The sequence below is a fragment of the Pteropus vampyrus genome, unplaced genomic scaffold, assembly GCF_000151845.1.
Source record: "Pteropus vampyrus isolate Shadow unplaced genomic scaffold, Pvam_2.0 Scaffold213, whole genome shotgun sequence".
Classification (NCBI taxonomy): domain Eukaryota; kingdom Metazoa; phylum Chordata; class Mammalia; order Chiroptera; family Pteropodidae; genus Pteropus; species Pteropus vampyrus.
Genome location: NW_011888994.1, coordinates 3711041 through 3736889, shown reverse-complemented (window position 1 = coordinate 3736889; position 25849 = coordinate 3711041). Strand labels below are relative to the sequence as shown.

The 25849-nt window shown below is 53.6% G+C and overlaps 1 protein-coding gene across 4 annotated transcripts in view; it reads left to right on the top strand.

The window, feature by feature from the left end:
• Window positions 1-20718, top strand: part of LOC105300548 (myosin-7) — a 39250-nt gene extending 18532 nt beyond the window's left edge. For 2 of the 4 annotated variants that reach the window (XM_011372824.2, XM_023538154.1), the window contains 38 exons: window positions 948-1156; window positions 1445-1588; window positions 1882-2038; window positions 2208-2235; window positions 2840-2948; window positions 3030-3122; window positions 3226-3289; window positions 3714-3812; window positions 4037-4140; window positions 4783-4921; window positions 5024-5142; window positions 5254-5403; window positions 5693-5863; window positions 6468-6777; window positions 7045-7112; window positions 7458-7545; window positions 8192-8309; window positions 8453-8576; window positions 8861-8997; window positions 9256-9511; window positions 10123-10365; window positions 10552-10728; window positions 11556-11701; window positions 12818-12908; window positions 13552-13941; window positions 14170-14296; window positions 14452-14570; window positions 15250-15446; window positions 16007-16190; window positions 16376-16541; window positions 16675-16799; window positions 17341-17649; window positions 17891-18094; window positions 18217-18342; window positions 18450-18725; window positions 19649-19744; window positions 19873-20007; window positions 20585-20718. In XM_011372824.2, coding sequence (XP_011371126.2) covers window positions 948-1156; window positions 1445-1588; window positions 1882-2038; window positions 2208-2235; window positions 2840-2948; window positions 3030-3122; window positions 3226-3289; window positions 3714-3812; window positions 4037-4140; window positions 4783-4921; window positions 5024-5142; window positions 5254-5403; window positions 5693-5863; window positions 6468-6777; window positions 7045-7112; window positions 7458-7545; window positions 8192-8309; window positions 8453-8576; window positions 8861-8997; window positions 9256-9511; window positions 10123-10365; window positions 10552-10728; window positions 11556-11701; window positions 12818-12908; window positions 13552-13941; window positions 14170-14296; window positions 14452-14570; window positions 15250-15446; window positions 16007-16190; window positions 16376-16541; window positions 16675-16799; window positions 17341-17649; window positions 17891-18094; window positions 18217-18342; window positions 18450-18725; window positions 19649-19744; window positions 19873-20007; window positions 20585-20602 — 5816 coding nt within the window. In that variant the 3' untranslated portion in view covers window positions 20603-20718. Of the gene's footprint in view, window positions 1-460; window positions 515-947; window positions 1157-1444; window positions 1589-1881; window positions 2039-2207; window positions 2236-2839; window positions 2949-3029; window positions 3123-3225; window positions 3290-3713; window positions 3813-4036; window positions 4141-4782; window positions 4922-5023; window positions 5143-5253; window positions 5404-5692; window positions 5864-6467; window positions 6778-7044; window positions 7113-7457; window positions 7546-8191; window positions 8310-8452; window positions 8577-8860; window positions 8998-9255; window positions 9512-10122; window positions 10366-10551; window positions 10729-11555; window positions 11702-12817; window positions 12909-13551; window positions 13942-14169; window positions 14297-14451; window positions 14571-15249; window positions 15447-16006; window positions 16191-16375; window positions 16542-16674; window positions 16800-17340; window positions 17650-17890; window positions 18095-18216; window positions 18343-18449; window positions 18726-19648; window positions 19745-19872; window positions 20008-20584 lie in introns of all 4 variants that reach the window. The other 2 variants (XM_023538153.1, XM_023538155.1) reach the window with 2 other exon arrangements.
• Window positions 20719-25849: the final 5131 nt, after the last annotated feature.

The following is a 25849-nucleotide window of genomic DNA, read 5'->3' as shown; positions in this document are numbered from 1 at the left end:
TTCTTATTGTTATGTGTTCTTAGATAAGCAAGCCCCTTAATCTTGATTTCCTTATCTGTAGAATGGGGTGAGGATTGAGTAAGAGAATATACATAAAGGTGCTTTGAAGGCTGTAAAGCTCTGAACAAACGTGACCATTAGTTTTTCCACAGGTGGCTCAAAGAAGGCAAGTTTCACTTGTCGGGTATAGGCAAGGGTGGGACCATCTCCCAGGAGGGAGGGAGATTAGAGCTCAGAAAACTGTTAGGACTAGTGCTTGGTGGCAGGGAGGCGGTGTGTGGGCGGGGAGGGGGCGCGGGGAGGGAATAGTGTTTGGAAAGCAAGGGAGAGGACAGGACTAGTGAAGCCGACTACCACTTCCCACCTATTTTCAGGCCTAGGGGAGGGGTGGGTGGGTGCTAAAGGGCAGAATCAGGGAGCAGTGGGGAGGTGGCCCTGACATAGCCTTCCCTCTCTCCAGGTCCCTTGAAGACTTGAGCCGCTTTCCTCTCATAGACATATCTGAGAAGCCAAGGTCAGGAAAGCTGAAGATGGGGTATGGGGGTATCTGGGAAGATACAGAACTCTAGTTTCTGCCTTGCCTTGAGGATAGTGTCTTGGTGACCAGAAGTCCTCACCTGTGAATAGTGAGGGAGTCAGGGAAGGACAAGGGCCAGAGATGCATATAGTCAGCTTCCTGCTCTCACAGGAAGCCCAGGACACTTCCACCCTCCAGGAGAGCCCCAGCTGAACAAAAGATAGCCTCCTCTTCTGCCCAAAAGATTTGGTAGGCATCTCAGGTTAAAGGATAAACTCAAGGAACAAGGGACTTGCCAGTGACCCCTCCTGACTCCTGAGCATGGTGCTAGGTTCCCGGGTTCCCACTGAAAAGGAGAGCCCAGGGAGGCGAGTGGAGGAGAGGGAGGGTGAATGAAAAGGCAGCCAGCTCATTCTCCTGCCCACTGCAGGTGCAGCCATGGGAGATGCAGAGATGTCTGCATTTGGAGCCGCTGCTCCCTTCCTGCGCAAGTCAGAGAAGGAGCGGCTGGAAGCCCAGACCAGGCCTTTTGATCTCAAGAAGGATGTCTTCGTGCCTGATGACAAAGAAGAGTTCGTCAAGGCCAAGATTGTATCTCGAGAGGGTGGCAAAGTCACCGCTGAGACTGAGAATGGCAAGGTGGGTGGCAGGGTTGGCATGAGAGGCCAACCTGGATACCCCCCACACCCTGGGTGTAAGAGAAGGGTGCCTCTAGGATCCACCCCACACAGACCTGAGGACAGTCCAAGTTTCACTTCCTTTGGATAGGGACCCACACCCTCCACAGAGCCCTTCTTGCTCTCACATCTAGTCTGTCTTCTCTGTGATCCTGGATCCCCTCCTGAACACCATTGTCCTGTAACTCCCCTGACTCCTACCCCTGCTGAGGGAGGGCTGACAGTAAGGCCTGCATGTGGGTTGTTGCAGACAGTGACTGTGAAGGAAGACGACTTGTTGCAGCAGAACCCACCCAAATTCGACAAGATTGAGGACATGGCCATGCTGACCTTCCTGCACGAGCCCGCGGTGCTCTACAACCTCAAGGAGCGCTATGCGGCCTGGATGATCTACGTGAGTGTACCGCCTAGGATATCCCCCTGAATCTGGTAGCTGTCTGGTCCCTGCATATCCGCTGCTTGGTGACAAGAGTTTCTGCTCTTTGCGCCCAGGCAGTATTGCGCTCTGTCCTAGTCCCTACATTTTCATTTCAGCCCTAATACTCCAGGGACTTGCATTACTCAGATGTGGTGCATTCATAGATTTTCCTTTCTCTTCTTCTACTAGGATCTTTCTCTAGCTCTGAAAACTGCCATCCCCCCCGACTCTTCATCACTAGCAACTCACTTCTCTTTTTCTACCCCTAGACCTACTCAGGCCTCTTCTGCGTCACCATCAACCCCTACAAGTGGTTGCCAGTGTACAATGCTGAGGTGGTGGCTGCCTACCGGGGCAAGAAGAGGAGTGAGGCTCCACCCCACATCTTCTCCATCTCCGACAATGCCTATCAGTACATGCTGACAGGTAACAGGCCCTGAGTGAAGGATTTTCCTGAGGGCCCTACAGGACAGAATGTGCGCTTCCTCCTTCTGAGGGATTCAGGCAGCTGGGAGAGGCCTGGAGAGGGGGTGGGGGATGCCAAACAAGAGCATTCAGTGTGGCTCCTGACTTTTCCTCCCCATTCTCCCTACAGACAGAGAAAACCAGTCCATCCTGATCACGTGAGTGTGGTTCCTACCCTGTTCCCTTGGAGAATCTCCCCGAGCCCATCCCCCACCGGGCCCCCAGTCACTATGCACAGCTGGCTCTTTTCCCTCTACCTTCATGCTAGCTCCTCCTTCTTCTCTGGTCTTTCCCCTTACCTTCTCTTTGCTCTCCCCCTTCCTTCTCTTATTCTTCCTCTCCCATCTCCTTCACCCACTCCCCTCCAACTCATCACTTCTCCCTAAAACCAGTGTCACCATGTCTTCTCCACCTCTTCATTTTCTTTCATCTTTCCCTTCAGAAACTTTCCCCATTCTTCCAGCCCCAACCACTCTTACTCAAAACGACCCAGGCCCATCTCCTTTGATTAACTTTGCCCAGCTAAGACCAGATTCCACCTGCCCAAATCCAGCACCTTCTTGTGTCATCCTTCCTGGCTGCTACCTATGACCCTGTGTATGTCAGAGTGTAACTGTGTGTTTGGGATGCATTGTGCCTGGCAGCTGCCTGCCTCAGGGCTCCCACTGTCTAGTGGGACCAGGCACTTGCCCCCGACCTGAGTCTTGTTGGCCTCAAGCAGTGTTTGTGCACTGCCTGATGAGCCCCTGTATGTCCTCACAGTGGAGAATCCGGTGCCGGGAAGACGGTCAACACCAAGAGGGTCATTCAGTACTTTGCTGTTATCGCCGCCATTGGGGACCGCAGCAAGAAGGACCAGAACCCAGGCAAGGTAGGCCTGTTGTCCTCCAAAGGCCCACACCACAAAAAGGGAGGGGTGCCCTCTCACCTTCCATCCTCTTGAACTCTACAGGGCACCCTGGAGGACCAGATCATCCAGGCCAACCCTGCCTTGGAGGCCTTCGGCAACGCCAAGACCGTCAGGAATGACAACTCCTCCCGCTTCGTGAGTGGTCCCTGACCTGGGACTTGGGGTTTGGTTTGGTCAAGGGATGGCACTGACTATGAGTTTTCCTTCAGCTCATCACTACTCTCCTCCATCTCTCCAGGGAAAATTCATTCGAATCCATTTTGGGGCAACTGGAAAGTTGGCATCTGCAGACATAGAGACCTGTGAGTGCCACGAATTTGCTAAGGCTCACGCTGAGCTCACCCTCATTCTAACCTCATTCAACCTCTCTCTCTCCTCTCTGTCTCTTTCTCTCCAGGTCTCTGGCCCTTAGCCTTTCTCCCTCTCTTTTTGTCTCTGTCCCTCTGTGTCTCTGTGTCTCTAGGTCTGTGTATTCATCCGTCTCTAAAATTGCCTCTGGTCTTTCTTTATCTCTGTCTCTGCAGGTCTGTGTGTCTTCTCTGAAACTATTTGTCTCCTCCTGGGTTTCTTTCCATCTCTACCTCTATGTGTATGAGTCTCTCTCTCTCTCTCTTCCTCTCCCTCTCCCTCTGCCTTTTGCTTGCTATGTTCATTATTTCTTTTTGTCTATTTCCTTGTACCCAAATCCCAATCTTCTCTTACTCTCTTCTCCCCTAATGTTCACAGACCTTCTGGAAAAATCCAGAGTTATTTTCCAGCTGAAAGCAGAGAGAGATTATCACATTTTCTACCAAATTCTGTCTAACAAAAAGCCTGAGCTGCTGGGTGAGTCAGAGCTACCAACTGAGACCAACCATCTCCATGGCAACCTGGTCCCCTCTGCTTCTGGCTGCTTGTTGGCATGCCCTGGGGTTACAGCACTTCTAGATTCGGTTCTGTGGGATGTGGGGCCATATCAAGCCCTATCATGTGCTCTCCTGCAGTCCCCGTGCTGTGCCAGTAAGAGCCAGGGGTTTACGCCACATCTTAACCACATCTTCTTCCCCCAGACATGCTGCTGATCACCAACAACCCCTACGATTATGCATTCATCTCCCAAGGAGAGACCACTGTAGCCTCAATTGATGACGCCGAGGAGCTCATGGCCACTGATGTAAGTGTGTAAGGACTTAATCGAGAGGTGAGGGAACTGGTGATGAGAGGCAAATGAGGTCATTCCACTGGTCCAGGAGTAGAGCTGACATTGGCTTGTTCATAGTGGTATGGCCCTCCCTTAGGGCCAGCATATCTCTCTGACTAAGGTATTTTGGGGTATGGGTGTGATGAGACAGGGCTGGTCAATATTTGGTGTTCAGTAACACCAGAGTAGGCTGAAAGCCATAAAACAGATAAGCCGACAAGCTAAGAGATAAGGCATCGCCAAGGGAAGGGGGTTGGTCAGGGTCATGCAGATGCTCTGGGCTGGGCAGGCAATTAAGTAAAGAAGGGATATGGACGGGTATGGAAGATCCAGGCGGAGAAGCAGGTGTAGGGCCTAGAAAAAGGACAAAAGTAAGAAACATTCATGGTTAACCCAGAGCACCTCCAGAGAACAGCTGTGACCACTGACTTCAGGGCTGAGGCAGTCTGCGCCCCACTGTGTGCTCGTACCTTTGTTTCGGAGTTCCCACTGGGTATGGGAGTCTCAGAACTCACAAGGATTCAGGAGATGAGCTCTCTCTACAACTGAAGAGGGATCTCAATCATCTGCCTTTCTACCCTTCCTGTGGTTCCCCAATGTGGGGCCTGCCTACAGAACGCCTTTGACGTACTGGGCTTCACTCCAGAGGAGAAGAACTCCATTTACAAGCTGACGGGCGCCATCATGCACTTTGGAAACATGAAGTTCAAACAGAAGCAGAGAGAGGAGCAGGCTGAGCCAGACGGCACCGAAGGTGGGAGCCTGGGATGCTGGGGACAGCTGTGGGGTCACTGAGGGCCACATCTGCAGAGGAGTCATCCCTTTATCAACTTTGCTACCTGCCCTTTCCTTTCAGAGGCTGACAAGTCTGCCTACCTCATGGGGCTGAACTCAGCAGACCTGCTCAAGGGGCTATGCCACCCTCGTGTGAAAGTGGGCAACGAGTACGTCACCAAGGGGCAGAATGTTCAGCAGGTAGGTCATATTCAGAAGATAAATGGAAATGGGGACTGGCACGGTGCTGCGGGAGCTCTGGAATCCACTCTTCCCAACTCTGATCACCTGGGTTTCTCCCCTACCCTCCAGGTGGCGTATGCCACTGGGGCACTGGCCAAGGCAATGTATGAGAAGATGTTCAACTGGATGGTGACGAGGATCAACGCCACCCTGGAGACCAAGCAGCCACGCCAGTACTTCATCGGAGTCCTGGACATCGCTGGCTTCGAGATCTTCGACGTGAGTCGGGGAAGCCCCTGGGCGTGGGAGGAACAGTAACTCACTCATTGGCACATGCAACAACCTTCATTGAATGCCAGCCGCAGGCCAGGTGTGGGAAAGGCGGTGGGGTTCGGCGGTGAGGGAGGCTGTCGTGGTCCTGTCTTCAGGGTCAGCGCTCCCTCTCTGTCCTGACAGGGGAGTGGATCAGCCACAACCCTCACTGGGCTGGACACAGCCCTGGAATGACTCCTCCGGCCACTGGGCCACCTGCCCACCTGACCCGCTTCTGCCCTCACTCCCCCTGCAGTTCAACAGCTTCGAGCAGCTCTGCATCAACTTTACCAACGAGAAGCTGCAGCAGTTCTTCAACCACCACATGTTCGTGCTGGAGCAGGAGGAGTACAAGAAGGAGGGCATCGAGTGGGAGTTCATTGACTTTGGCATGGACCTGCAGGCCTGCATTGACCTCATTGAGAAGGTGCCACCTCGGCTCCACCTGACCTTTCCACTCACACCCACGTGAATGCCCCAGACAAAATTTTAGCCCCATCCCTTCTGGAGAACAAGAGCTGGAAAACAGAAGAACCTGGAGCCCTGGTTTCCAGAACTCTGTGTTGTCCTAGCCACTCAGGGTAGGGTGGCACCTGGGAGAGCTAAGTTCCCAGGAGCTTGAGAGTGGACATGCAAAGGCACGCACTTTCAGGATGGCTCCCACACCAGTGTGTTTATTGCCCCTGGCTTACCTTTCCAAGGAGCAGAAAGTTTGAGGGTGGGGCAGGGGATCGTAAGAGTGCACCTGTTTTCAAACCCAGCATCTCAGGGATCTGGGTCATAGAGTAGTGTGTAAACCATCTCTCGCATCCACATTCTCAGACTTTCACAAAGGTCTCTCTGAAATCAGCCAAAGTCTTCTACCTTGGGAAGGCTTTAACAGGTATCACTCAGTAGATAACTGTACTCAGAGCCGAGCCTGATATCTTATATCTAAAGGGGCATCTCCATAAGTGAATGTTGACCCTAGAGCAGGATCCATCCCCATCTGCATGAGGCATGCTCAGTGATGCTCTGTCCTCTACCCTCAGCCCATGGGCATCATGTCCATCCTGGAGGAGGAGTGCATGTTCCCCAAGGCCACTGACATGACCTTTAAGGCCAAGCTGTACGACAACCACCTGGGCAAGTCCAACAACTTCCAGAAGCCGCGCAATGTCAAGGGGAAGCAGGAGGCCCACTTCTCCCTGGTCCACTACGCTGGCACCGTGGACTACAACATCCTGGGCTGGCTGCAGAAGAACAAAGACCCGCTGAATGAGACGGTGGTGGGCCTGTACCAGAAGTCCTCCCTCAAGCTGCTCAGCAACCTGTTCGCCAACTATGCTGGGGCCGATGCACGTAAGTAGAGACTGGGACCCCGGGAACTAAGGAGCAGGGTTTCTTCCCTGGATCTGAGGCAGGTCAGTTGCTACACCCCACCACTCTATGTCAGGCTGAGCCCAAGATTTACAGGTTCAATGAGGTAGAACTGGGCGGAGAAACTGAGGCACCCACAGTGAAGGCCAAATGCCAGCGAGGATGTGGAGAGAGGCTGTGACTCTTCGCCCCTGCCCTGGCCTCCCCAGATGCCCACTCATGCCCCTTTTATGACTCTCCATTCCACAGCTGTTGAGAAGGGCAAAGGCAAGGCCAAGAAAGGCTCATCCTTTCAGACCGTGTCAGCTCTGCACAGGGTGAGTGTGTGACCTCAGCCCCAGCCCAGCGTGGCTCCTTCCGTCCTTCATCCTGACCCCTGCCTCCTCATGCCACTGGTGATCTTTTCCACTCTTTGTCTTATCTCTTCATCTTCATTCTCTTCCCCTTCCTCTGCTGACCTCTTTCCTTATTCAATTCCCATCTCACCTCTTTTCTTTCCCTCCTGCCTTCCATTCTCTCCTTCTTCCTGTCTTCCCCTAGCATTCCTTCATTCTCTTTAGCTCCTTGCATTCTCTCCATCTCTCTGTCTTCCTTCCTCTCCTTTCCCTTTGTTGCTTCTCTTTCACTGTCTTTACTTTCCCCCCTCGATTTTTGGCCCACAGGAAAATCTGAACAAGCTGATGACCAACTTGCGCTCCACACATCCCCACTTTGTGCGCTGCATCATCCCCAACGAGACCAAGTCTCCAGGTGAGCCCCTAAACTCTGGCCCAGCCCACTGCTGGAGATGCACCACCCTGGGGACAGGGCCTTCTATGTCATCTCCTAATCTCCCATCATGGTGCTTTCCAAATCACATTCTTCTCCTCCCGACCCCCATGAGGTCCCGCAGGCCACCCCCCAACCAATGCTATCTCACATTCGGAATGTGGAACTCAGGGTAATGTATAAGGCACTTCGATGGACATTACCTCGAAAGTAACTTACAACCCCCAATGAGACACGTAAGGATTCTCTATCCCTTTTAGACTGATAAGGAGATAGAGATTCAGGGACCTGGGTTGAAGGCCTGGCTCTGTTCTCATCAGCTTAGTGACCTTGGTTCGTCAAGTCCCTTAACTCCTCTGGGCTTAGTTTGTTATCTAGAAAATGGAATATATCTGCCCTGGCTACTACTGATGATTATAGGCATAAATCATATAAAATAAGAAACATGAAAGCCTTTTGGTTACTCTTAAAAGTGGGCTAGAAAAAATTAAAAACATAAAGGATCATTATTAACTGACTTGCTAAGGTTACCAGCTAATAAGTGGCAGAGCCAGGATCAGAACCCAAGACTGTTGGCACTTAGTCCAGTACTCTCCACATACACCCCTCTCCCCTCCCTCTGCCACAGGGGTGATGGACAACCCCCTGGTCATGCACCAGCTGCGCTGCAATGGCGTGCTGGAGGGCATTCGCATCTGCAGGAAGGGCTTCCCCAACCGCATCCTCTACGGTGACTTCCGGCAGAGGTGGGTACAGGGCACCCCAGAGTCCAGGGAACAGGGGGAGCCCGGGTGGCCTTGGTGGGGAGTGGAGTCTGTGGGTGACCCCGAATTCTGAGGGAAGAGCAGATCAGTGAAGAATGTGGGTGATTCCGGGTACCTCTCCCCAGGTATCGCATCCTGAACCCAACGGCCATCCCCGAAGGGCAGTTCATCGACAGCAGGAAAGGGGCAGAGAAGCTGCTGGGCTCCCTGGACATTGACCACAACCAGTATAAGTTCGGCCACACCAAGGTGAGTCTAGAACCTCAAAGGATGGAATTGCAGGGCGTGTGGCCATGTCGAGTAGAGCAGCTGGGAGTTCAGAAGGCAGACCTCTGATTCTCAGCTTCCCATATCAACCCAAAGACAGGAAGCCAGGCTTCCTTTCTGTCTTGTCTTTCGCATTTCACTCCCAGTCTAGAATGAGTTGGTGATAGGTCCCCTTGGAGCTGAGCCAGGGTCACCCACCATCTTTCTCCACCCTGGATACCTTTCTCTGACGCTGTGTCCCCCTTGACTCTCCCCCTTGCCCGCAGGTGTTTTTCAAAGCAGGGCTGCTGGGGCTGCTGGAAGAGATGCGAGATGAGAGGCTGAGCCGCATCATCACCTGCATCCAGGCCCAGTCTCGGGGTGTGCTCTCCAGAATGGAGTTCAAGAAGCTGCTAGAACGCAGGTAAGAGATCTCAAAAGGAGATTCCCAGCCATCTGATGCCCAGGCTGGTTCAGGGGCAGTGTCAGGAGAAAGAGCTCTGACACTCGGTCTTGAAACAACAAGACCAGCAGGAAGGACTCATACAGACTCGTACAGGGTGGACCTCGTGGTTGGAGAAAAGAATGGATAAAGGAAAGGGCCATTCCCTAGGAGTCAGGGCCTCAGGACAGAAAGGAGGGAGGAGGACTCTCTTACCACCCCTCTCGCTGGGCCCTGCAGAGACTCCCTGCTGGTAATCCAGTGGAACATTCGGGCCTTCATGGGAGTCAAGAACTGGCCCTGGATGAAGCTCTACTTCAAGATCAAGCCGCTGCTGAAGAGCGCGGAGACGGAGAAGGAGATGGCCAACATGAAGGAGGAGTTCGGGCGCCTCAAAGAGGCGCTGGAGAAGTCCGAGGCTCGCCGCAAGGAGCTGGAGGAGAAGATGGTATCGCTGTTGCAGGAGAAGAACGACCTACAGCTCCAAGTGCAGGCGGTGAGGCTCTGGGCCCCTGTTGGCTCTTCCACCTGCTCTGCCTACATCTGCCACATACCCTGAACCTCCCAAACCAAGGGCTCACCATCTTGTCACCTCTCAGGCAGAGAATTCTGGAATCGACACTTCCAAAGACCTCCAAAGAGGTCCCTCAAGAGGAGGAAAGGGAAGGGGGAAAAGAACTAACTTTTAAAACACAGGCTTTCCACCTGGATTCATCTCAGATCCACAGCTCAATTATTTCATGACCTTGGGCAAACCATGTGTTATCTTTGGATCTCGGTATCCTCATCTCTAGACAGGAAATAAAGCTGCCCATCTCACTAGATTGTAAATACATAAAGTGCTGGCATTGGCAGACGCAGTTCCCTCCCTTCATTGGAAGAGAGCAGAGGAAGAGAGGCAGATAAAGAGACTTTTGGTTCTCTTCCCTCTGTTCTTATGCCCCAATGTTCCTGTCAGTGGGGGAATATTGAGGTTCTGAGGTTCTTCTCAGTGGGGGATATCCTGGAGCTCCCCTCCTATAGTGAAGGCTGAGCCCCTTCCTCCCTCTGCCTGCCATGGCAAGGACCTGACTCACTGAGCAGCCTCCCCTCTGGCCTCAACCCCAGGAACAAGACAACTTGGCTGACGCAGAGGAGCGCTGTGACCAGCTGATCAAAAACAAGATCCAGCTGGAGGCCAAGGTGAAGGAGATGAACGAGAGGCTGGAGGACGAGGAGGAGATGAACGCCGAGCTCACCGCCAAGAAGCGCAAGCTGGAAGACGAGTGCTCTGAGCTCAAAAGAGACATTGATGACCTGGAGTTGACGCTGGCCAAGGTGGAGAAGGAGAAGCATGCAACAGAGAACAAGGTGAGGTCAGCTCCCTCTGGCTCCATCCTAGGTCTCCTCGGGGTTGTAAGGCTGCACTGACCTTAACCAAGGCCAGGCAGCTCAGGGGATCCTGATAGCAGTATGGTCCTTGGCATTAGAGATTCCATAGATGTCTTCAGAGTGGTGACCTTTGAACCTAAAAGGGACAGGGTTCTTGGTTGGCAGGTGAAGAACCTGACAGAGGAGATGGCTGGGCTGGATGAGATCATCGCCAAGCTGACCAAGGAGAAGAAAGCTCTGCAAGAGGCTCACCAGCAGACCCTGGATGACCTTCAGGCTGAGGAGGACAAGGTCAACACACTGACCAAGTCTAAGGTCAAGCTGGAGCAGCAGGTGGATGATGTGAGTAGCTTGTCAGAGGACCTAGATATACCACATTCATCTGTGCTTGTGCGTGTGCATGTGCGTGTGCTTGTGCGTGTGCGTGTGCGTGTGTGTGTGTGTGTGTGTGTGTGTTTGGGGGGCAGGGTATTGGACCATGCTCCCTTTCCTGAAACCTTTCTAGAAGGGAACTGGGGAATAGAGGAGGGGAAACATGATCAAATCTGAGTTGTGTATCTCATCTCGCTGACGTGATCAACAACAAAGATGGGCTTCATTATTTTAATTTAGGTTCAAGCCTATATATCTCTACCTTCAACCACAGGATTTAAAGGGGTATCTCATAAGAACATGATACATTTCTTTGGGAATTTTATGAGTCTCCTCAAGGAAGGTCTTTGGACTTCTAATATTTTAGGCAGGATCTGGTCCTCAGTGATTATTCTCCCCTCAGATAGTTCTTTGTGCCTTATCTTTATTGAGTCACTTATCACTCAGTATTATTATTGAAACATCTGTCTCAGCCATACAACTATGAGCTGCCTTTGAGCAGAAACTTGAATTTATTCAATTTTCTGTCTTTAGTTTTTAACATTGAATGAATGAATGTAGCTTTGGGGTTTCATCCCATAGTCATTCGTTCAATTATTTACCAGTTAGTGAGCATCCTGCATGTTAAGCGCTCTCATAGCATTTGGCCCCCTGGTAGCATTTGGCCCACTGTGGAGAAGTTTACCCAAACCCGGGATATTTCTTGGGATTCCCCCAACCCTGGAGTGACTAAGCCTTCGAATCACCAAGTCAGGATGCTTGACCTCATGGAGCACTCTGTTCCTTCTCCTCACCAGCTGGAGGGGTCCCTGGAACAGGAAAAGAAGGTGCGCATGGACCTCGAGAGAGCAAAGCGGAAGCTGGAGGGCGACTTGAAGCTGACCCAGGAGAGCATCATGGACCTGGAGAACGACAAGCAGCAGCTGGACGAGCGACTGAAAAAGTAGCGTGTTCTCTTCCCTGCTGCCTTTCCTCTTCCCCAACTCTGCAGGCTGTTCCACCGATAGCAGTCCAAGCTGACCCAAGACACCCATCCTCAGAGGCAACAGCCTCATGTAGCCTCAATAAGTGGGAGCAAATGGTGGGCAAAGTCTCCATGGAAAGGACTTTCCTCCCCCAGAAAGGCACATCAGGGCCCAGCAGTTCCCCCTCAGCAAAGAGTCTAACTTGGATCCCTCAAGCCCTTTCTTCCTGTTGGGTACTCAAAAAGGATGGAAAATAACAGCTCACCCCTTTATACACAAGTCTCTTTGGAGACCAGTTGCTTAACACAGAGGAAGGCTCCACTTTCTTAAAAGCCTCTTAGAAAATTCTCTTAGGTCCTTCACAGATAGCTAAGAGGGCCACAGAGAAATGCGTCAGCTGTCACACCTGAGCAGTGCAAAGTCTGGGCCATTTCTTGGTTCTTATAGACTTGTGGTTCTAATTCTTATTGCGAGTCTTTCCAAAATGTATATCTCCACTTTCCAACTTGGTAAACAATGGACCTGCAGAACATATTTGGAAATCGGGGGTCTTATGGTGCTTTAGGGTCAGGACTTTGAAAGGCTCTGAGAATCATCATGATCCACATCCTCATCAGGCTGTCTGCCCAGGAGTCTTCACACTTCCCTAGGCACAAGATTCATTTGAATGAATGAATAAATATATGATCCCTTTGATCCTCAAACCATCTTTTAAGGATGGTATTTTTGGTTCCAACTTACTGAGGAGGAAACAAAGGCTCAGAAAGTTTAATCACATTCAAAATAACAGTGACAGAATTAAAGACCATTGGAGCTAAAGGGGGCCTTTGAAACAATCTAGTTCAATCCCCTCATTTTATAGACCAAAGAGGGAGAGTCCCTCAGAGCCCAGGTCCTGTCATTCATAGTGTTCTTCCCATTACACTTCCTGTTGGACTTTAATCCTTCAGCAGGTGGACCCTCCATCAGCCCTGGAAGCTGTTTTTCTGATGAAATCCTGCTTTTCATTTGTTTAATTAGCATTTCCAACCATTGGTAGGCCCTCCTGGAGCCCAAAAGGCCTCCCTTGCCTCACCCTCCCTCCTTCCCCACAGGAAGGACTTTGAGCTAAATGCCCTGAATGCAAGGATTGAGGACGAGCAGGCCGTGGGTAGCCAGCTGCAGAAGAAGCTCAAAGAGCTTCAGGTAAGGTCTCGGATGCCCAGGTTGGGAGTCCCTGAGCTGGTCCTCAGCTTATCCAACCCCCTCCTCTAGGCTGTCCTCTCCCTAGCATTACAGACTAGGTGATCCAACGATGACATAGGAAGAGACCTTGAAAAGCTCACAGGTCTAGGGAACAGAAATCTTGTCTTCCTGTTTTAGCTCTGGTTTAGCCAATGACTGTGGGGGAGCCCACTCCAGGTCTCTGGGTTTCCACGTCCTCCCTGTTACCTGGTAGCTTTTAAGGGTGACTTCAGATCTTACTGTCAGAGCAGACACTTTTAGGTCTTTAGTTGTCTTGTCAGACAAACAGGGCTCTTGTAGTCTAACTTTTATTCTTTTTGCCATTAAACTGCTTAAAATATCCCTAGAACACAGGTCTCTTGGTCCATCTTCAAGAGCAAATAGTAACCACTTTCCTTCCAGTAAAAACAATGTTCTGGCCTAAAGAAAAACTAACTTGGCTGTCTAAACCATCTCCCCCAAATCCTTTTATTTCCATACTTTCACTGGTAGAACTAAACTGACCTGCTGTTCCAGACAGGCCAGAAGTCCTCTAGAGGCTGGGGAGGGGGCTCTGATGGAAGGTTCCAGGCCGTGGGTCTGAGCCCCTTGTGTCCGGGCCCAGGCACGCATCGAGGAGCTGGAGGAAGAGCTGGAGGCAGAGCGCACCGCCCGCGCCAAGGTGGAGAAGCTGCGCTCAGACCTGTCCAGGGAGCTGGAGGAGATCAGCGAGCGGCTGGAAGAGGCCGGTGGGGCCACATCCGTGCAGATCGAGATGAACAAGAAGCGCGAGGCGGAGTTCCAGAAGATGAGGCGAGACCTGGAGGAGGCCACGCTGCAGCACGAGGCCACGGCCGCAGCCCTGCGCAAGAAGCACGCCGACAGCGTGGCCGAGCTGGGCGAGCAGATCGACAACCTGCAGCGCGTGAAGCAGAAGCTGGAGAAGGAGAAGAGCGAGTTCAAGCTGGAGCTGGACGATGTCACCTCCAACATGGAGCAGATCATCAAGGCCAAGGTGAGCCTGTGCTCAGCCTCTCCCCTCTTCCAATTTCCTCCTCCCACCTCCACATTCTGCCCATGTCTCCTCTCTTCGTTGATGGTTGTTTCCTACTTTCCTTCTTCTACCCAGTTCTCCAATCCTTTCCTTCTTTCTATGCCTTAATTCTTCCTTCTCCTTTAATTGCACCATACATACCTTTCAGTACCCTCTACAACCATTGTATGACTCTCCTTCCTCTTTCAGGCTAATCTGGAGAAGATGTGCCGGACCTTGGAAGACCAGATGAATGAGCACCGGAGCAAAGCCGAGGAGACCCAGCGTTCTGTCAATGACCTCACCAGCCAGCGGGCCAAGCTGCAGACTGAGAATGGTGAGCCCCAGCTGTCTCCCCTAACTTCCTGAGCCACCCCAGCCTTGGGTGGACACATACCTCTCCAGAGAATGGGGCCTGAGGGTTAAGAAGGGGCTGGGGAAGAGGGAAGTCCCTGGCCTTCAAGAGCTGAGTGTGCCTTGGTGCCTCTCTAGGTGAGCTGTCCCGACAGCTGGATGAGAAGGAGGCGCTGATCTCCCAGCTGACCCGAGGGAAGCTCACTTACACCCAGCAGCTAGAGGACCTCAAAAGGCAGCTGGAGGAGGAGGTTAAGGTGAGGCCTAGACTCAGGCCACATAGACCCTCCCCGCCCCCGGAAGGAACATAGCAGCTGATCTTGCATCCACATCATTTCTTTTCCCCAGAATGAAGCTTGCTATATCCATCCATTATTCTCCCAGAACTCCCAAAGAAATAATAGCCTAGACCACACCGCATGCCTCTTAATTCTATTCCCTAGGCTGAGGTCCTCTGCCTTTCTACTGCCATCCCTGGAAAGGAGGTGGGGGCGCTAAAGGTGCCTGTGGTTCCTGGATTAGCAGGGCAATCTGAAACTGGAGAAGGAGTCACTAAAGCCTATTCCTAGCATTTCGCTGGGTTCATGAAAAGAGAGAAAGAATATGACTTTTAAAAAAGGCCAGAGCTCAAATCCTAACCTGCCTCTTAGAACTTGGTGATCATGGGAAAATCATCTAACCTCTCTGAGCTTCTATCTCCTCCCCTCAAAATGGGTGTGAGGATGATAATGCATGCTGCAGCAAGGAGCACAGGGGTGATGGGCGTGAAGCGTTTCATAAATAGTGCAGTGCTGTATGAGCATTATTTCTTATTAGTACTCAGTAAACCATTCCAGGCCACGGGAAGGCTGTTGAAATTAGGATGAGGAGACAGGCAAGGGCTGGGGTTGCATTATTGAGAAAGCTGAGCCCATCTCCTGGTGCCTACCTCTCCAGGCAAAGAACGCCCTGGCCCACGCACTGCAGTCAGCCCGGCACGACTGTGACCTGCTGCGGGAGCAGTATGAGGAGGAGACGGAGGCCAAGGCCGAGCTGCAGCGTGTCCTGTCCAAGGCCAACTCAGAGGTGGCCCAGTGGAGGACCAAGTATGAGACAGATGCCATCCAGCGGACAGAGGAGCTCGAGGAGGCCAAGTGAGTCCCAGGCAGCCTGCCTCTGGTCGAGGCCCCTTTGCAGGCAGGACACAGCCCAGCCCAGTCCGATCCTCAGTAGATTCCACACAAAGGATGGATGCTTATCTAGGTTTTGACAACACAGGAGGACCTTGCCCCAGCCCCACCTCCTTCTCCCCTCGGGGAAGCTTTTTGCTCGCGTTATGTTTCTCATCCGAATATAAGACGAACAAAAGGTTTGTCTGAGGGCAGAGCGCTCCCACCTGGGGCAGGGTGCTATGGCAGGGGGAGGTGGGGTGGCCTCCGAAGCCCATGTACCCTCCATATCTTCAGCTTAAAGTGTGGCTCAGGGTCAGAGGGACACCACCCAGAAGGCCCCCCTGTGTGCTGTGGGTCTTCACACCCTGACACCAAGACCTTCCGCTTGTCCAGTTCACGGCTCCCTGGGGCCCATCTTCAGCACTTCTGAGTTTTCAAGGATTGTTTTCCAAAAGAGTCATGTTGTTTCCTCTTGTCCAAAATCCATGCTCCCCATCCTCCCCACCCTCTCTCACCACCACCAACCCCACCTCTATGGGCAGAAAGAAGCTGGCCCAGAGGCTGCAGGACGCTGAGGAGGCCGTGGAGGCCGTCAACGCCAAGTGCTCCTCTCTGGAGAAGACCAAGCACCGGCTGCAGAACGAGATCGAGGACCTGATGGTGGACGTGGAGCGCTCCAATGCGGCCGCCGCAGCCCTGGACAAGAAGCAGAGAAACTTTGACAAGGTGGGCCCTGGTTGGGGACACAGCCAGGGAGCAGGGCATGGGTCCCAGCGTCAGTGTGAGGCCGGGGACCTTTTCCTTGGAAGCAGGGAGGAGGCCGAGCCTAGGCGAGGCCCAGACAGCTCCTTGAGGTGAGGGTTGGGCTGGAGCTGGGGGCATTGCAGTGAACCCCATCCCTGTCCCCACAGATCCTAGCCGAGTGGAAGCAGAAGTATGAGGAGTCACAGTCGGAGCTGGAGTCCTCACAGAAGGAGGCACGCTCCCTCAGCACGGAACTCTTCAAGCTCAAGAACGCCTACGAGGAGTCTCTGGAGCACCTGGAGACCTTCAAGCGGGAGAACAAGAACCTACAGGGTGCGCTGGGGCCCGAGGCCGGGAGGAGTGGGAACAGTGCCCAGTTCTGGCCCTACACAGGGGCTACAAGAGGCATGCCCTCCCCCAATGGACCATGGCAGTGCCCAACTCTGCCTCCTGGCCCTTCCTACAGAGGAGATCTCCGACCTGACTGAGCAGTTGGGTTCCACCGGAAAGAGCATCCATGAGCTGGAAAAGATCCGCAAGCAGCTGGAGGCCGAGAAACTGGAGCTGCAGTCAGCCCTAGAAGAGGCCGAGGTGTGTGTGCAGAGGATCGAGGGGAAGCAGAGCTCTAGGCTATGGTCCCTGTTCTTATCTCCCTTTTGTCTGATTTGTTCACTGTTCCATCCTCGTAGCCTAGAACAGTGCCTGGCACATAGTGGGCACTTGACAAATATGGTGGAATGAACGAACAGGTCACTCAGTTTCCTTCTCACAAATGTTTTGCCTGTTACATCTTAGACAAGATTTCCTGTTTCCACTTCCCTCCCCTTTCACCTCTGCCTCCCTTTTGAGTTTTTTACATTCTGTTCCTGATCACCTCTGGTTCCTTGGCAACACCTTTTTCTTCATTTTTTTTCTTTGTCTTCTTTGCTCACTGTCCTCTGCGAGGGCCTGAATCACCATCTAGGAGGCTTATTTTTCTTTCGAATTCTCTTTTCTTCTTCCTCCTTCTGCTTCTTTGACTGAATCACTTACACTACTCTTTAACTCACTTCATATGCATGATTCATGGACAGACCCCCACGCTGCCAGGTACCCTGACTCTCTTCCCCGGACCCTCTCTGCCCATTCTCAGGCCTCCCTGGAGCATGAGGAGGGCAAGATCCTCCGGGCCCAGCTGGAGTTCAACCAGATCAAGGCGGAGATCGAGCGGAAGCTGGCCGAGAAGGACGAGGAGATGGAGCAGGCCAAGCGCAACCACCTGCGGGTGGTGGACTCGCTGCAGACCTCCCTGGACGCGGAGACACGCAGCCGCAATGAGGCCCTGAGGGTGAAGAAGAAGATGGAGGGTGACCTCAACGAGATGGAGATCCAGCTCAGCCACGCCAACCGCATGGCCGCTGAGGCCCAAAAGCAAGTCAAGAGCCTCCAGAGCTTGCTGAAGGTACATGAAGATTCTAGGAAGCAGGAAGGCAGCTCTCCAGAGAGGGGATGGCCTACACGTGGCCAAGTTGGGTGGCGTGGCCAAGTTGGGTGGCGGTGTCCCATCACAGCTCCAGGTCCCTCCTGCCCCAGGGCCATTGCAGAAACAACCCACAGGTTCCTCCTGAGCCACCACAATGGGCTCTTTATCAGTATTTCGGTGTAACAGCTCCCTCCCTCGTGCCCATCCCCCTGATCCACAGGACACCCAGATCCAGCTGGATGATGCGGTCCGGGCCAACGACGACCTGAAGGAGAACATCGCCATCGTGGAACGGCGCAACAACCTGCTGCAGGCCGAGCTGGAGGAGCTGCGGGCCGTGGTGGAGCAGACGGAGCGGTCTCGGAAGCTGGCTGAGCAGGAGCTGATCGAGACCAGCGAGCGGGTGCAGCTGCTGCACTCCCAGGTGGGCAGCTTCCCTGCGTGTTCCTGGAGGGAAGCGCCGGCTGGCAGGACCCAGTAAGTGAGGTTTGAGAGCCGCTCATGGATGCTCAGTGCTTCTCATGCTCTGCCCACCCTCGCCCGCAGAACACCAGCCTCATCAACCAGAAAAAGAAGATGGACGCGGACCTGTCCCAGCTTCAGACGGAAGTGGAGGAGGCGGTGCAGGAGTGCAGGAACGCCGAGGAGAAGGCCAAGAAGGCCATCACGGATGTGAGTCCCCTCGCCTTGCCCACTTGTTCCAGGCCAGGGCCTCCTTCTTGGGCAGTCGGTGTGTGAGGACTTAGCCAAACCATGTGTCACCTCTCTCCTGTCCTCAGGCGGCCATGATGGCGGAGGAGCTGAAGAAGGAGCAGGACACCAGCGCCCACCTGGAGCGCATGAAGAAGAACATGGAGCAGACCATCAAGGACCTGCAGCACCGGCTGGATGAGGCTGAGCAGATCGCCCTCAAGGGCGGCAAGAAGCAGCTACAGAAGCTGGAGGCCCGGGTGCGAGAGCTAGAGAACGAGCTGGAGGCCGAGCAGAAGCGTAACGCGGAGTCGATCAAGGGCATGAGGAAGAGTGAGCGGCGCATCAAGGAGCTCACTTACCAGGTACGGGCCCTGCAGCTGCTCTGGGGCTGGGTCCTCTGCGCCATGACCTACAGCCAGGGTGACAACTACCCAAGAGGAATGAAGTGTTTTTTCTGAGCCTCTTCCAGGGCAGCCCCTGGATGCCCATTTCCACATTGCTGAGCCCTGTCCTGCCCTCAGGGTCCCCTGGCTCAGAGGTCAGTCTCTGAGCCTCCTGGCTGAGAGCTCCACCCCAGCATTGGACCTCAGCCTGTCCCCTGGGGACACACGCACACAGAGCTCTAGACAGAGTTCACCCTGCACGGGTTACCAGAAAGCAAATATGTAGTCAAGCTTTGGCCTGCTGCCATCACCACCAAAATACACCACAAATGTACCAAACTATCCAAACAAATCTAAAAAATTATCAGTTACACAAAAAGGTATAGACTTTAGCTTTCCACAGTGTTTTGTAGAACCAGACTCTCAATTAGATTTTCTTTCTGTTCCAATGCAGAAACTCAGCATCTCTCTATTGATATTGGTCCTTAACCTCAATCAAGTCTATGTAATTTCCCTGCAGGCCAGGAGGTCTCATCATGCCTGCAGTCCCAGAGTCCCTGCCAACATGTGCTGGTTTCTAGAACTGGGGGGCTTGTCCTTCATGGGGCTCCAGGACCTCCAAGGGCCTGCTTCCTGGAACATGCACACACAATTGAGTGCACTATTTCAGGAGTCCCATCAGCTCCCTAGACCCTTTCTTGGTACAAAACATTAAAAGTATTCATACTTTTTTTTTTTTTTTTGATGGGGTAAGAAATTATAAGGAGAACTTGAGTGTTTGCTGAGGATCAGAAAGTAGAATTGGGTCAGGATATTATACCCAGGGTAAGGATGACAAGAAGGGGAGAGGTATGCTTCCTATGACTGTGCAGTCCTCACTTCTGACCACCCTTGACCCCCAGACAGAAGAGGACAGGAAGAACCTGCTGCGGCTACAGGACCTGGTGGACAAGCTGCAGCTGAAAGTCAAGGCCTACAAACGCCAGGCCGAGGAGGCGGTGAGTGACCCTGCTGGGGACTGATCCTGGAGGAGGGACACGGGGAAGCTGGCTGGCACCTTAGGCTAGGAGGCTGAGAACCCCAGGTCCCCTCTCACCTCATCCTCCCGCCCTCTGAACCCCTGCAGGAGGAGCAGGCCAACACCAACCTGTCCAAGTTCCGCAAGGTACAGCACGAGCTGGATGAGGCGGAGGAGCGGGCGGACATCGCCGAGTCCCAGGTCAACAAGCTACGGGCCAAGAGCCGCGACATCGGCACCAAGGTGGGTTCCCCATGCCCACTCCCGGGACTCGCTAGCTGCCCCATAGCAGTGTAACCCCCCTACACATCAGTGCCCTTTAGACAGAGCCCCCCACATGAAGGCTGCCTCCTCCATTCATACCCCAAGTGGGTGAGGTGATTCAGTCCTCTGTGGTTTCTAAGATTCTTCTAGCTCTCACTTTCAACGACTTTGTGAACCCCAGCTCTAGGGTGGTCAGCAAGCCTCGAATACCCCGCTTTATACACACCCGGTATGTCCCAATTTCCCCCAACCCCACTTCTCTTCCACCCAGTTTTGGCTTGCAACTTTGTAGTGCAAACCTAAAATGGACATCCCAGAGGATCCCTTGTCCTCACCCAGACCGCTGCCCCCTGGCTGACCCCAGAGCCCTACCCTCCAGAACTATCCTCCACATAGATCCCTAGGACACATCCCCCATCACCACAGGGCCCCCCGGCAGGCCACACAGCAGTCCCCCACCCCGCCAGGTGCCCCATCTCCTCTTTGTTTGCTGTGCCCATCCTGGCCCAGCGCCCACCTCTCTGGAGCTAAGTTGGACTTTGTTTCTTTTCAAAAGGGCTTAAATGAAGAGTAGCTTTGCCACATCTTCTTGGTCTGCCCAGCACTGAGGGTGCCAACGGGGCTCCCAATTCTGGAGCCTATAGAGCAGCTCTTTTGGAAGAAGCAGAATAAAGCAATTTTTCTCGAAGCGAGATCCTGCCTCTGGGCTCTTCTTCACTGCCTGCCACAGGAATATGGGGATGCAGACACGGGGGAGGGACGCGGGGACGAGGGATGGTGGGGTTCCAGAGGAACAAGGGCAGCTTCACAAGCCAGACCAAGGAGTCCTCCCTGGGGAACCTGTGAGGCTCTGAGCGTCCCCGGTGCGGCACCCCATGCTCCCCTTCACCTCCTGCTCAGCAGCTGACGCCTCTCCTCCTAGCCCTCTCCCTGGCCCAGAGACACTCAGGGTTAAAGAAGATTTAGGGAAACACTTAAGGCTCACCTAGAGCACATAAGCACATGTGCTAGGAACGTACACCTCAGCTCTGATCAATGCTGCCCCACTACCACCCACAACACTGGGGCTGGGCCGTAGGGAGGAGGTATATTGTGTAGGGGTGTCCTCTGCGGTGTGACCCAGTTGAGGGGGGCACAACCCTTCCAGACCAGTTACCACTCTCTCTAGCCACCCCTAGAGGCCAGCACCCCTCTCCCCACCAAACCAGAAGTGTACCCTCAGCACACCTTCATCTCCTCCTCTCCTCCTATGGCCTGGACCCCTCCATCCAGGGTGCTCCTTCTTTCTCCCCACTGTAACTCTGTTCCTAAGACTTTCCTCATCTAAGCGGGAAGATGGGGGATCTTCAGCTCATTTATAGCAGGCTATCTCAAGGGGAGGCAGGCAGACGAGGGACTAGGGATAGTCATGTGCAAACAGGACTCTGGGGAAGAGCAGGAGAGGATGGGTCGCTAGAGGGCTGGGAAGAAGGAGCAAGTCCCCCTCCAACTAAACAAGCCCAGCTGACCCTGGAGTCACTGCCACTCCTGGGCTACTCAGCAAAGGCCTGGGACTGTGGGCCCTGAAGTGCAGAGGCTTGGGAGGTACCGGGACTGTCAGCCTCCCGCTAGGACTCCTGAAGCTCTGGTTCACCCTGGGACTGAATCTTCCCCACTCCCCACCCCACCCCCCACCCCACACAGCCACTGTCAGCCAAGCTCCTGCTCCGTCTTCCACTCTGAGCTCTGAGCTCTTAATGCAGCAGCCAGAGTGAGGGTCTGTCCCAGCAAGAAGGGATGCCAGTATTAGAAAACAGAAGGGCAAGGGAGAGGGAGAAAGGGAATAGGGAAGAAAGAAGGAAAGACCTGCGGAGTGTGGCAGTGGAGAGAGAGGAGCTCAGGAAACTGGGGGACAAGGTGACCAGGGAAACCAACAGAAAGAAAAGATACAGGGAGTGAGGAGAAAAGATCGACAGGCCATCCCACCTTCCTCCTCACACCCTCCTTCTTCCTTCTCCCAACCCTAGGACCGCTCCCCTTCCTAGGAAGGACTTGGAGAGCAATGAGGAGATCAGTGGAGAAAAGAGAGGGACACACTTGGAGAGGGAGATACAGGGGACACCCAGAGAACCTAAGCTCCCAGGGCAGAAGATGGAGCAGAAGCTCTGGATGCTGAGAGAGTGGCGGGTGACAGTGAGTGTAGAGAGGACGGGCAGCTGAGCCACAGGAAAAGAGTGTGCTGAGAAGGGGTGGAGGGTGGAGAAAAGGAGGGTGAGTCTTGGTTAAAGGAGCCAGAAGAGCTTAGGGGGATGATCCTGAGCAAAAGAAAGAATCCTGAGTCACCTTCAGATGCAAGGAAAATCAGGAAAGTCAGGAAAGCCAAGAACAGTGAGATTAGAGAGAGGCTGACAAAGACCCCGGAGCAAAACGTGGAAGCAGAGATGAGACGGGCAGAGGGCAAGCAGAAGTCAGGCTTAGAGAAAGCAGAGGCTCCTAGAAATGTTGGCATGTCAGACTCTGAGATGGGAAAAATCACGGCGCCAGGGAGAATCAGAGGACAAGTCCGACTTTGAGAAAGAGAACCAGGCAGAGAGAAAGGGAGGTCAGACCTAGAGACAGACAGAGATACAAAGAGCCAAGCAAAGAGAGGCGACCTGGTGCCAAGGAGGCTGGCCCTGCCTCCTTGTTCGCTCACCTGTAGGAGGAGTCTCCTTCCTGTGCCCTCACACTCCAGGACTTCCAGCAGAACGAGGAGCTGCTTTGGGAGGCAGCTGAGGAAGGATGGAGAACAAGTTTGGATGTGAGAGCCAGGGAAGTAGAGGGGCCTAGGAAAGGACGAGGAGGGCAAACCAAACCAGAAAAGGGGCAGAGTCCTGGAACCAAGTTAGCCCCTTCCCTCCTCCTCTTTCCATAGGAGACAACGAGAAATGCCTGCCACCCCTCACCCCACTTGACCTACACGAGTCTGGCCCGTTCAGAACATAGGGTTCCCTGAGGACAAAGCCTTGTCTTTGTCACCTGGACCTGACCCAGACTGACCTGGTGTTCTCAGCCCCTTATCATGTCCCCATGGCAATGGAAACCAGGCAGTGACGCACTGGGCCACCAGCTAAACCCTCACGTTGCACACTGGGACCTCAAGTAACCCAGAGCTGGGGACAGGTGGCTTGTATCCCCTGGGGCTATGATTTGTCATATGCACCTGCAGGAGACAGGAATGTGGGCTTGACTCAGTTCCCCCCAAGGACACTGGATATAGGGTACGAGTCCTCTGGAGATAGATGTGTATTCCTGAGTCCAATAATGGGGCAATGGAGGGTCCTAGGGAGTTGGGGACCTTGAGGGAGAAACGACATATTTAATGGAAAGCTCTCTTGCCCGAAGAAGCTGACCCCTGTCTGTCTTACCCATCTCCACACTCTAGAGCTATAATGAGAGGTGACAGTAGATAGGGAGGGGGGAGCTGAGGAGTGTTCTTGGGTGTGAGGGTGTGGGGAAAAGCCAGAGCAGGGGAGTCTGGCTTTGTTTCCTGAACACAATGTCCATTTAGTCATAACAGCACGGCCACTGAAGACCTGACACCTACTGCCTCTGAGAGGTGGCATCGGTGGAGTCTGGGGAAGGGGGCCTTGAGGGCCTGGGGTGCTTGGGAACACCCATGAAGAAGGGCATGTGAGTATAAACCCCAGGAGGGTTGGGAGGGAACACCAGAGTTCTACCTGGGCAGTGAGGAGAAGAATGCAAAGCCCTACCCCCAATTCACGCATGACAGCCGAGCCTAGGGCCCAGCTGGTGTAAATCCCCAGGCCTGCCAGGCCCCAGCCAGCCTCGGCAGCACCTGCACCCTCTGGCAGCCCAGAGAAGAATGGAGTAGCCCCCACCCCCACCCCTCTTCCCACAGGCCCGGGGATTAATACTTCCTGCCTCTCCCCATCCCCATGCTGCCCCTTACCAGGAGCAGAGGATGGCAGTGGGAGGGGAAAAGTTTATGTGCGCAAATGTGGGTGTGTAAATGTGTGTATCAGTGTGCATAACAGCAAGCTGGAAAATCTATACGCTTAAGCGTTTAAGTGTGAAAAATCTGCACGTGTGGGGCTAAAAACGGGTGTGGACGTAGGGTGGTCAAGTCGGTACAAGGGCACTGGACTGTGGATCTGAGTGCAGATCTGCCATGGAGGCATGAGGAAACCCCGTCCCCTGTTTGAGAGGTCGGCCCCTGTATCAGGAGCATCAGGGGAGGAGCTGGGAGCTCCAGATGTGATCCCAAGGCAGCACAGCCTCCGGTCCCCAGGAGGACACCTGCTTGGAGAGTTGGGGAACTGGAGGAAACCAGACATGGCCTTTGCACTGACAGAGGGCAGCACAGAAATTCTTTTCCTAACAAAGCGAAACAGAGTCATGGAGCTGAACACTAGGCCCCCTCCCTGGGCATCCTGGCTCCAGCTCCCAGTCCCTAGCACTGTGGGACTCCAGGTCCAATAGTGGGAGATGCTTCCAGCCTGGGGCTGTGTGAGGACACAGGCCACAGTGGAAAGGAGGGGGTGGGGAAGATGGAAGGCAAGCCATGGTTGGGGGGTAGGGGATAAACATCTGGCTTGTAGGAGAAGGTGACCCTCACCCAGTGTGCTCAACTCACCCTTCAGGTTAAAAATAACCAAGGTAAGGGCCTGGCGGGGCGGGGGAGGTGGTGTGAGAAGGTCCTGTCTTCCCACTATCTGCCCATCAGTCCTGTGGAGAGGAGGAATGTGCCCAAGAACTAAAAAAAGGCCCTGGAGCCGGAGGGGCTAGGGCAACAGACCTTTCATGGGCAAATCTGGAGGCCCTGTTGTCCTCCTGTCACCTCTAGAGCCAAAGGATCAAGAGAGGAGGAGCTGGCAGGGGAAAGAGGTGGGAGGGAGGGTCCCTCCGGAAGAGACTCCAAATTTAGGCAGGGGGAGGGGGCAGTGGGCTATAAAAGGATCAGGGCTCCAAGGACAGACAAACACTCCTCTGAACCAGGTAAGAGGGGATTCCGGGGTGGGGGGGGGCTCTGTGGTCACCCCTCAGAGCTCCCACTTTGAGGGACTCTATCTTCACAGGAAATGGGGTGAGAAGCCCAAGGGTATGCTAGAAATGCCTTTCTCCAGCCCCAGGAAGTTCCCACTGACAGAGGGGCGATTGCAATGCAAAAACCAGAAACTACTTTTCTCCTCCCATCTGCATCTGTCATCTCCCACTCTCTGTGTCTTCTGAGTCCTGTCTCCATCTTTTTCCCTCCTCCGATGGCTTCCCTCTCTTTATCTGGGTTTATTTCGCCTCTTGGTCTTTTTCAACTCTTGTCATACTTTGTCTCTCTTCTCCTTGCTCTTCCTTCTCAGTTGTGTGTTCTAATTTCCGTGCCTCTCTCTGTTTCCAACTCTGATTCCCCATCCTGCCCCTCGCTTCCCCCCATTGGCCTGCCTCCATACTTCTTTATCCTCTTAATCTGTTCTTCTCTGCCTGGCTGCACCTCCGTGGCTCCACCCACGATCCAGACTCTTCAAGATTCTTTGTGAAGCGATAACCAGGTGAGAACTACCCTATTTTCTCCTGAGAGCCAGGTAGCTGGACCAGGGGCTCACTGTCTCTCTCTGAGCAGCTCATTACCTCCCCTTAGCAAACTCCAGCATCATGTCAAAGGGCAAAGAAAACGGGATCGGAGCAGGGAGGGCTGGATCTAGGCCAGGTAGTTCCCAAGGGAGGTACAAGAAGAGAATAATAGGACCTAGGTGATGAGGAGGTAGGACAGGGAGTGGAGGTGCAGAGGGCAGTGCCACCCACTGAGGCCTGGGGCCTCCTCTCTTAGCTGCAGAGGAGCGACAAG